Source organism: Watersipora subatra, chromosome 3 (assembly GCF_963576615.1).
Source record: "Watersipora subatra chromosome 3, tzWatSuba1.1, whole genome shotgun sequence".
Taxonomy (NCBI): Eukaryota; Metazoa; Bryozoa; class Gymnolaemata; order Cheilostomatida; family Watersiporidae; genus Watersipora; species Watersipora subatra.
The window spans coordinates 59,450,407-59,462,132 of NC_088710.1; the positions used below are offsets into that span (position 1 = coordinate 59,450,407).

General features: G+C 37.5%; 1 protein-coding gene across 1 annotated transcript; it reads right to left on the reverse strand.

Annotated features, from left to right (window-relative positions):
• Window positions 1-2,354: 2,354 nt before the first annotated feature.
• Window positions 2,355-3,359, reverse strand: LOC137392035 (probable histone-lysine N-methyltransferase set-23). The gene has a single exon (XM_068078642.1). It carries the CDS (start codon window positions 3,318-3,320, stop codon window positions 2,532-2,534), a length of 789 nt encoding a protein of 262 aa, XP_067934743.1. The 5' UTR covers window positions 3,321-3,359; the 3' UTR covers window positions 2,355-2,531.
• Window positions 3,360-11,726: the final 8,367 nt, after the last annotated feature.

The window sequence follows — 11,726 nt, forward strand, 5'->3', positions numbered from 1 at the left end:
GGCTTCTTAGGACATTTGGCATTTCAATTCTCTTTTAGCTGAAAAACTATTTGTAGACAAAGCCTTACCTACATATCAGATGATGCGTGCAAATGCATCCTACAAATGTATTCTTGCAAATACATCAAAGTCACAAATCTGATAAGAACAGGTGCTAATCAATTTTTAACGTGTAAAATGCCAAGAGGAAGGTCTTTCAGTGAGTAGCTCAGCATCCATAGGACTTAGGCTCATGTAGTTTTAAAGAATTATTTTTACAGTATTTACCTGAATGGTCATATAATTGGTCTAAAATCATCAAACCCTTTACCTTATGTTAAGGCGCATGTCACAGCTAAACTAATAACTAACAGATATTAGTTAGCTGAAACAAATATTGGGGCCAATCACAGGTGCTCAGATTTGCAAAACAGAACAGAATTGCAACAGAACCACGTTGTGGCAGCAAAAGCACCTTCGACTCAGCAAAATGAAAAAAGTTCTAAAGCTTTTAACAAACAAATTGATTTTACTTGACCTTTTGTGTTAAATTTTAAATTCTTTCATTTATCTTCTTTTTTAGCTTTTTATATTGATTGGCGTGTTTTTTCAGGGAAGAAGCTAGCAAACTTGTTTCATCAATCCATCTATGCATGCATATCTCTGGCTTGTTAAGTTTGCTGTTCCTTGAATACATGTATATTGAATGTATGAAGCTTTTCAAGTGTTTCTGCAGAAATGTGACAACTCCTGTTTTTTTGACAAAATGATGCAGATGCAAACCATTATTATTATTAACCATTTATTAAAACACTTAAAAAAATCTAAAACTAAAACAGTGCAAACACACAAGCTGCTTGCTTTAACTTACCCTCTGCCTTCTACAGCTACTTGATGCAGTGCTGCTAATATGAATTATGAAACTGGTTACTATTACAAATATTTGATTCAAGTATTATTGGTAAATATAACTTACAGTGAGATTTGACTAACTTAATGAGTATGGTTTGAAAATGGTTGATGTCCTTGAGTAATAGCGTGAAGCAAAACTATGACTGCACTACCTTCAACGCTCAACCAACTCATGACACTGTCATGTGAAGATAACTCCACAATTGCCAAATTGTACCAGCAGCTTCTCTCAGGCGGTCTCTAATACCAAAACTTTAATAAGGCATGAAAAGAAGCCATGGTGATACACAAGGCAATCATGAAAGCTATTAGACATTTATTTGTTTTGCCAACAAACCTCAAATAACACTGGCCAAGATGGTGGATGGATAAACCCTGGCAGTGTGTAAATGAATTATGTGAATCGCAGCAGAAAGAAAAGATACGGTAAATGAGTATTTTACATGATGCCAAGTTCAATAGCCTCAATTAACAACACCGCCTAAATCTAATCTATTGGAAGTCAGTGTAAGTAGACCTTCATGAGGTAAGTAGTTCTTGTGTTAAAGACCGAAACAAGAAAATAACTAATTTTATATTCAAATATATTTAAATACTAGTGGAATGCAAGGCATTGCACGGGTATTAAAAACAGCGGCAGGTCATGTAGTTGCCTGCCACTTGCCATTAGCTTGGCATATTGCCAATGGATAATTTGAGCGATTTAGTATCCATATTGCTAAACTTACTAATAAAAGCCATGAGATCAAGCATAAAATGATGTTGCGCGATAACGCATAACGGTATGCGTACTTTCACCCACATAGTGACATGTATCGCCCAATAAATCCATCAATCTCGTGTAGCTCAATGGTTTAGCATATCGTCTGGGGAATGGGAGATTCTGAGATAAAATCTTATGCGATGCTTGGCCATCGCAGAAGCATATCTGATAGCTGGACTACCCAAATCACACACGCATGCACAAACACACACGCACGCGCACACACACGCGCACACACACACGCACGCACACACACGCACACACACACGCACACACACACACGCGCGCACACACACGCGCACACACACACGCACGCACGCACACACACGCACGCACACACACGCACGCACACACACGCGCACACACACACACGCACGCACACACGCATGCACACACACACAAATTTTAAGATTTATATATATAGAGGACTCTGAATTGAAAAATTACTAATGAGTTGTAAAAATCTTAAATATATGAAAAGAGATTTTTAAATAATTTCTAAGACCAGTTATGTAACGAGTCACTGAACTTGACTTAAAACTAGTACTAACCGACTTGTTTTGACTGTTAAAAGATATGCTACTATAACCTTATTTTTAAAAGAAATGCAAAAGTAAAAAAAAATGATATGGAATTACAATTTCCTTTTATCACCAAAACCTGCAGAATGTATGGAATCAAGCTTTAAGACATATTGAAGAAGCAACAGTATATTTTAGTATGATGGCTATTATCGAGCAAATTTTAACGAAAATTATAAAACATTTCATAATCTAATTAAAAGAATGTACAAGTGGTTGTTAGGAGTTGTCTACTACTAACCTGAAATCCAACCCTAATTTAACAAGTAGGCGGAACTTATCATACGAAGCACCGCCTAGTCAGATACACCATCAAAAGGCAAGAAGCCAGTACAAGATGAGGAGCCACAGAGGCAGCGAGTCTTTGATAAAGCACTCTCGCTGCTTCCGTAACTGAAGGTCAGCTCTTCTTCGGCAGCTATATTCCTGGCAGCGAAGAGACCTATCCTCGGTAGATTACAGCCTGAGCGCATGACAACACTCACCAGATTAGGCTCACATGAGTGATTAATAAAACGAGATAAGTTGCCATAGTGTCTGGCATCGATATAGGTATTTGTCTGGTTGGTAGAGAATCGCTCCTGAACACAGAGTAGATAGTTCGGAGTCCTACAGTAAGCAAGTCTCTTTTTAGCCTCCTGGCTCTGTATGAGCTCCCCTATGTATTCACACACAAATGTATTCTGTATAATATCTCTGTCAGTCTTGAGAGCCTGCCCTTTAGAAACAGTCTCATATATAGTAAGGCAGGGTAAAGGCCCTCGGCCTAGCACCTGGTTTCCACAAAACTGGTTAGAGCATGCGCAGTTGCTGTGACATTCCAAAACTGGCTTCTGGTATCCGTGTAGGTTAGGTGGAGCCACAAGTTTGCCAGAGTAAAAGTTGGAACCTTGGCTGAGTTTTAAACAGAGACAGGAAGAAGAGTCATTGCATGAGTTGGAACCCTGGCAGAGGCAGCCGACATACTCATCTGTCATTTGCTCTATGATATCTGGGTCCGTTGTGTAGGGCTTGTCTATGGGCACCCAACTTGTAGAGGACTGAGTAAATGGAGGCTGGTCATCCTGAATAGAGCTGGCTGACATGTAGGCAATCTTTATCAACTTGTGAGCTGAGCTTACAAGCTACAAAAAGAATATGGTTGCTATTTTCATTAGGTGCCTTGTGAGATATAAATACATCGATAAAGGAAATGACTATTCAGCATACATATAACCATAAATAATCGTATACATATTTTAAACATAAATTAACATTAAAATCTTGTAAAACTATCAATGTAAAACATATCAAACATATACATTTTAATATATATATTATACTGCATAAGTATATAATGCTGTAGTAAATATAGTAGAGCTTGATAAGAGGCAAGAAAGCATCCTTGAAACCGACTGTAGCTAAAAGCCAAATGCAAACTATTCTTTATACTGTTTATATATATATAAGAATAAAAAACTATATATATAAATAAGCTCCATTCACAATTCAAATAGTCTAGTTTATGCTAGCGTCGTATCTCTACTATCACCTGTACCTAAGTGTCAAATTGATGCGTATATAAAAACTCAATGTATTATGCTTGAGTACGGTATATATTGAATGAATACAAGTAGACTATTCTTGACAACATTGGGATATTAACTGAGGACACATTTCACATAGGATGATAAAAACAACATGATGAAATAGGATGTGATACACCACAACTAATGACCATAGTTAACCCACCAAATGACCATAGCTAAACAATGTTAGCTGACATCATATTATGACATCTCCTTTTTTTACCAAAATAAGACTTGTGGTTGGTTGCGTTGTGAGAAAATTCAAAAGCAATATCCACCCAATCCAAACAATATCTAAGCAATGGTGTCTGTAAGCTAAAGATAAAATGAAGCTAAAATAACACATGAACTTGTTCATGCTGCTTGCGATCTACCCTACTACAGATATAATATATGATAGCAAACTCCATGCATAGTAGCAATAAGCCATATTAGCCATAAAATATGCTAAGCAAGTATAATATATATGACATAAAACTTCATGCATATGTAGCTAGACAAGTAATATCATAATTTGAAAATGTCACATGAAATTGTGCAGGATTTTTCATGAATCACTGCATTTTTCAGAGCAAGTACCAGCTATTTGAAGTAAACAATTGTATCCTTATATTTGGATGGCAGCCTATGTTCACGTTGCGGTCGCGGAGAACGAGGGGGATCTCGGGCAGCTATATTTTCTGGTGGTACCACTGCTGGCATCTCTTTAGCACTTACCTCCTCACCATCCAGATTTACCTCACCTGCATCACTAAACACATCACTCTCACTTACCTTTCCAGCTTTACGAATATCTTTTCGATTTCTCCTATACTCTGTCCCACATGCCTTTCTGACCAGATATGAACGCTCGCTTACCTGACTACCTACTTTTCCTCTAACCCACGGTCCATTGGCCATTTTAAAATAGCAATCTTGCCCCTTGTTCAACTGCATCTTTTCGTTTCCAGCCCGACTGTCAAAGTAAAACTTGTCTCGCTCTTTTTGCTCACCCAACTGCTCTCGTAGCTTCATTAAGTCATATGGCTGCACTGCATATTGTTTAGCAGCAACTGGTATTTTATCCCGTAGCACCCTACCTTGCAAATACTGAGCGGGTGATCGCAAGCCATTTGCTATGGGAGTGTTCCTAATAGCCAGCAACCCATCGACCCAATTGTCACCTGCACTCATGCACTTTTTCATCATTGCCTTGATTGTACCTATAGTGCGCTCAACTTGGCCATTACCAGATGCATGTAAGGGAGAGCTGGTCCTGTGCATTACACAATATTGTGAGCAAAACTGTTGGAACTCTAAGCATGTAAACTGACTGGCGTTATCACTTATCAATTTCTCTGGAGTACCCCAATCAGCGAAAATCTCTCTCAAAGCCTGTATCACACACCTACTAGATGTTGCCTGTCTCAGGGCCTTAACAATGGGCCATTTAGTCAAGTAGTCTACTGCCATAAGGTAACTATTTCCATTTACATGGAACAAATCAACACCCAGCGCTTGGAATGGGTATTGTGGTATTTCCATTGGAATCAGTGGTTCTTTCTTACTTTCTCTAGCAGTGCGCAAACAAGCATCACACGACATACACTTATCCTCCACATGTTTTCTCAAACCCGGCCAAAAAACACTACCCTGTGCCCTCTGCAACATCTTGGTTATCCCCTGATGAGACGCATGCAATTTTTGCAACACTTCAGTTCTAAGGGATGCAGGAATGACAACTCTTGAACCATACATTACCAAGCCATTTACCTCTGACAGCTCATATCTATAATTGTAATACGGAAGCGCCAGACTGGAACAAGATTTACGAGCATTTGGCCACCCTTGTCTAATGTATTTGAGCACTACAGAAAGCTCATTGTCGCACTGAGTAGCCCCAGTGTATTTCCTCATTGCATCATCGCTGCTAATTATCACCTGGCACACTTGTAACAATGGGTCCGCACCTAAATCATCATATGCATCAATGCCTTGTGGGCACGTGCGAGATAGCAAATCAGCTACTGTCATGTCTTTGCCTGGTGTGTACTTGAGCTCTAGTGTAACTAGATAGGTCAGTATTTCCAACCGCATTTGAGCTAACCTAGGAGACAGCTCACTGATAGGCTTAGCTAGCAATCCTAATAGAGGTTGATGATCAGTCTCAACAGTAACAGTGTCCCTACCCCATAAATAGTACTTGAATCGCTTGCATGCAAACACAATTGCTAAAAGTTCTTTCTCAATTTGAGAATATCTCTGTTGTGTCTCAGTGAGAGACTTGGCCGCATACTCAATAGGCCTACCCTCTTGCATCAGAACAGCCCCTAAGCTATGTGCGCTACTGTCGGCTGAAACCACAATTGGCTTGTTTGTGTCATAGTAGGATAGCATAGGTGCATGAGAAACAGCATTTTTTATTTGGTCAAATGCATCCTGCTGTGGCTTTTCCCACATGAATTGGACACCCTTTTTGCACAATTGTCTCAGAGGCATGGTCATTTCCGAAAGATTGTTTATGAACTTAGCCAAATATCCCACAAAGCCAAGAAAAGATTGAACAGCCTGTTTGTTTTGTGGGACCATCATATTTTGTATAGTGTCTATTTTGTCCTTGTGTGCACAGATACCTTCCCCAGATAGTTCATGGCCCAGAAAAACAACCCTTTTTTGACAAAAAACACTTTTTGCTTTGTTCAAAGTAATGCCAGCTTCTGCAAGGCGCTCCAGAACAGCTTCGAACCTTGCATCGTGTTCATCTAAAGTTTTAGCATGAATCAGCACATCATCAATGTACACTTCTACACCGGCAATACCTTTCAGCAAGTCCACCATCAGTTGGTGAAAAATTTCAGGTGCATTAGTGATGCCCATTGGCAATCTCAGGTATTTAAATTTTCCAAATGGTGTTAAAAAACATGTCAGCTTAGATGACTTTTCATCAAGAACGAGCTGGTGAAAACCTTGCTTTCCATCTAGACATGAAAAGTACTTAGACCCATGTATGCGGGAAAATATTTCTGATTGAGTGGATAAGCAGCACTGCGTTCTTACCAGCTGTGAGTTCAAGTACTGAGGGTCTAAGCACAGCCGGATGGAGCCATCAGGCTTGTTCACTATTACTGATGGACTAAGCCATTCTGATGCATTGTTGTCTCGAACAATAATTTGTTCTGTTTCCATCCGTTTAAGTTCAGCTTCTAATTTGCTACGTACCTTGTCTGGCACCATTCTCGGTGGTGATGCTTTAGGAACTGCGCCCTCTTTGAGTTGAAGCGTAATAGGTTTAGGGTACTTACCTAGACCATTGAACACATGCTCATATTTATCAATCACACTCGCACCTGACTGAGCTTGAGTACCTACCTGGCCTATGTTGGCTATCAGCTGCATAGCATTTATTGCAGGCATTCCTAACAGTGTTTGGGAATTCTGCTCAACCACATAAAACACTTCCTTGCATTTTCTGAGTCTGCCAGCATGCACAACCGAAATGGCAATCTCTGCAGTGCCCAAAAGTGGAATTGATTTTCCAGCATAGCCTGTGACAACTGCAGTTGATTTTTTAACACGTGTTACGCCCAAACTCTTAGCAGTGGTACGAGACATCACCGAAACCTCTGCCCCGGTGTCAACCTTAGCCTCAAATGTCTGGTTATTTGCTCTGAGTTTAATCAACCACTTAGAATTACATTCAGCAGCTTTTGTTTCATGTACAAAAAGACATAATGTATCTAGATTCAAATATTGAGCATTTGACTCACGCTCTTCGTGCTCATTAGAAACATCTACAGCATGCATTTTTCTTGGATTTGACTGACAAACAGAATAGAAATGATTGAATCTCTTACAGTTTTTACATCTCTTTCCGTACGCGGGACATCGTCTTATTGCATGAGACCCTCCACAGTATTTACAGTTTTTGATAAAGTCACTTTGCGTCGGCATCCTTGTGCGATCAGGCTCAGCACTGCTTCTGTTCTTGTCAGATTCACCCTTGCTGAGACCCCTACCCAGGGACTTTTGGGTAGTCGGGTTGCTTCGCCATTGGAGAGAAGCCACTGTTTTCTCTCCATCTAACTCCAATTGCTGATTTCGTAAAATAGTCTCTTTTGCTCTCATTTTTGCCTTAATTGTGTCCACAGTTACATCTGCATCAAGTTGTAATTCTCTCGAAAGAGCTTTATCCTCCATTCCAGCCAGTAATCTCATTTTTAGCATAATATTTTGTTGTTCTGGACTGAATCCGCACTTACTGATTAACTCATACAATTCACGGATGAATTGTTCATTCGTTTGTCCCATAACTTGCACACAGCTGCCAAAAATAATCTGATAATGAAGCGTATTGCTGGTTGGATTGAAGTAATTGTTGAACGCTTCAACTGTATTGTCATACAACTTACTTGGGTTGGCTGTTGCTTCTTCTGTAGATGGTGTTAATATTGTCAGTTGTGCGAAAACCTTTTCTGCTTCGTCTCCCATTACATAGATTAAAGTGTCTACTTGTCTGCTGGCACTTTTTTCATTTAGTCCACTGGCTTGTCTGAATCTTTGGAATCGTTTGATCCAATCGCTCCAGCTTTCCTGAGCATTGGTGAAATCCAGCGGGTCAGGATGTCTCACTCCAGTCGCCATACTTGATATTTGACTTGAATATATCCTTGGTGATATTTTACTATTCTCTGAACAATTTTGTCTGTGGTATTCGTATCCTGCCTACGACGCCATGTCAAATTGATGCGTATATAAAAACTCAATGTATTATGCTTGAGTACGGTATATATTGAATGAATACAAGTAGACTATTCTTGACAACATTGGGATATTAACTGAGGACACATTTCACATAGGATGATAAAAACAACATGATGAAATAGGATGTGATACACCACAACTAATGACCATAGTTAACCCACCAAATGACCATAGCTAAACAATGTTAGCTGACATCATATTATGACACTAAGCACAGTTCATCCGTACCTAAACACTGTGTATTGCCAAGGCTACAACTTGATTTGACAGTCTTTTGAATGGAAAAGACGAAATGACAATAGAAACCTCCTTTTATGAATGTTCACTTAAATTAACACACAAAATTTTGTTTTGCTTGAAGTCTTTTACATCATTTTATATAATACAATTGTTTCAATGCTAAAATATATGTAACTATACCTGAAGTATTTATTGTTATTTATTTATGCTCTAATATATGACGTGTTAGACATACAATGCAAATATAGGAACAAAACAATATCATATGTTGTGTTTTCAATGTACTAAACATATTTGCTCTCCAGCTCAATTCCCAATAAGAAAGCATTCAGCATCATGTATGCTGACCTGCTTACCTAGATTAGTCCAGTAGTTCTAGTTGAAACCTATTACCCTTTTTACAACAACAAATAAGGCTTCCTAATGTTGCTTGCAAAAGGTTTTCAACTTGATGTTATTGCAAAAAAATTCAATTGCAGACTGGGAAGCCTGACTTCACTTGCCACTACTAGACAGAAATGCCAAAAGTTCTATTTGACTAAATTGCCACGCATATTCAACTGTTGATACATTACACTATTACTTCCAACAGTCAACATTCAAACTACTGATGTAAAGATGTCAATACTTCATTACGATAGGTTTATAGCGCATATGAACAAATCGATTCTGGCAACAGCTACGGTTATTGGCTATGGCCAAAAATACTTTCGAAGTTTTATCATCAGGATGCTGGTACCAAGATTTTCCTGCAGTACTAAAGAGAGCAAAGAGTTTTTTAAAAGGAGATCGTAGAAAGAGAGCATGCCTTGTAGAGAAGATATGCATTTAAATGTACATTATATATAATATATATTTACAAAATATATAAAATGTAATTTATAAATATGAAATATGTATATCTAAAATATATTTTATATGTATTTAAAAATATATAGTATATAAAATAGTAAAATGTAAAAGTATATAAAATATATATTAAATGTATATTAAATATATATAAAACATAAGAAATTAGGGTTCTGTGTAAGGGATCTATGATATGCATTCATCATAAGGAATAAGAGCTTTGAGAGTATTGCAGTTGTTTAGAGAGTGGCAGCAAGTTCAGTCATGCATTTGTGACACTTTTCTTTCCCATGATGCAACTTTTAAATTTGACTTCTGGATACTTTTAATGTCCTAACATCATTACTATGTCCCCCTTACATTAACCTCTACTAACAAAGGCCATTATGTGCTAGTAGATAAACAACTTTTATTACAAAAGCTAGGTGTAAGATAGCACATAAATTTGGGCTTTCTTCTTTGAGCACCGTTAAATGGGTAAACTTTACACCAAATAGCATAGTTACTATAAAGTGGAATTGACCCAATTGCCCCAGCTTCGATTACCCGATTAATTATCATTGAATGACATTTACTAACAGAACATTTGGGCAAGAAGGTCATGTTGATGAGCAGTCATGCAGCATCTGCCTCAATGATAGCTTGATAGTATAAAATAATTGCACAGAAACATATTTCGTATGTTTACTGCTGCATATTTCATTTATAAACATCACCAGGCATCTCAAGTCAAGAAGGGTCCTGGTTGGTGACTCCAGAGATTACTGTTGGCAAATCGCATCTATTAATGACCATTCTTTCTTTACCTCTCAGAAGTTGCTAGACTGACTTTACCATTTGTTGTTAAAGATTAGTTCTTCAAGTTAGCTGTCTTGAATGTTTGTTAAATGTTTAAAAAATGTATATTTTTAAATATATTTAAAAATATATATAAATATTTTTAAACATAAAATATATATATTCAACATATATTTCTATATACATTTTTAAACATATATAAAATATATTTTATATATATTTAAATGCATATTTTCTCTACAAGACATTCTCTCTTTCTATGATCTCTTTTTTAACAAACTCTTTCCTCTCTTTGGGAGGATTGCAGGGATTGCAGGAAAACCTTGGTACCAGTATCCTTTAGCTTCTCCAAGCACTTTTCTGTCTACATATATAATTACATGCCTTTTTGTCTGCACACTAAACATTTTAATGCCAAGATAACTTCATGCCATCAGGTTCTTATGCTATGGTGAACTTAGCTGCTAGTTAGTGCTTTATGTAATTGACATGGGTTAGTTTACTCATGATTGCACCTTGCCTGATCTAGTATACATTAACATAGCTTTACTGCAAACATGAAATTATTGCTGAGCTCAATTCTACAATACAATGACATTTTTAATAAGATCAAATACATTAATGCATATGAACTCAATATGTAATCAAGTACTTCAGCTGGATGCCAGACTAATTGCTGTTGGTCAGCCCCTTCAACATGACCAAAAGAGTCCCCACTAAACTTAAGACTACCATCACCTAAATTATTCTGAGTATACTAACTCTATGGTCGGGACACTGTTTAGTTACGTAACAACAAAATGTTTTAAATTGTTTATGTGTTGTGAGTAAACCATGAAAATAGCAACTTTATAATTTATCTTAAAAAGCTATATATTTGAGTTCAGTTGAGCTCATTCACAACTGCTACAAGCACTCTTTCTGTTTTACTCCTTTAGCTTATTAAAACACGACTTATAGTTGAAAATTATAAGCTTGCTGTGACTCATGCAGTCAAGTAAAAGAAACAAAGGACATTGCATGTAATAGATGATTGCAATTCTGCCACCTTTTTGATGGTCTTGGGAGATGAATGAAAACTCTGAGGCATTGTACATGAATTTGGTTAACAAGTTGCATTATTCTTAGAATTTATCTCTGACAGAAATACTGTTGTACATATTAAATTTATGCTTTCTGTGTTTTGATGAGAACATCTCATGTGATCATGCGCAGTTTCAGTTGTTAATATAAAGAAAGTGTGCTTCTAGAAAAAGTGCAATAACTTCAATATATGATTACTGCTCCAGGCCAACT

Excerpts from the sequence above, each read along its gene's own strand:
- LOC137392035 (XM_068078642.1), bottom strand. The coding sequence starts at position 3,320 with ATGTCAGCCAGCTCTATTCAGGATGACCAGCCTCCATTTACTCAGTCC.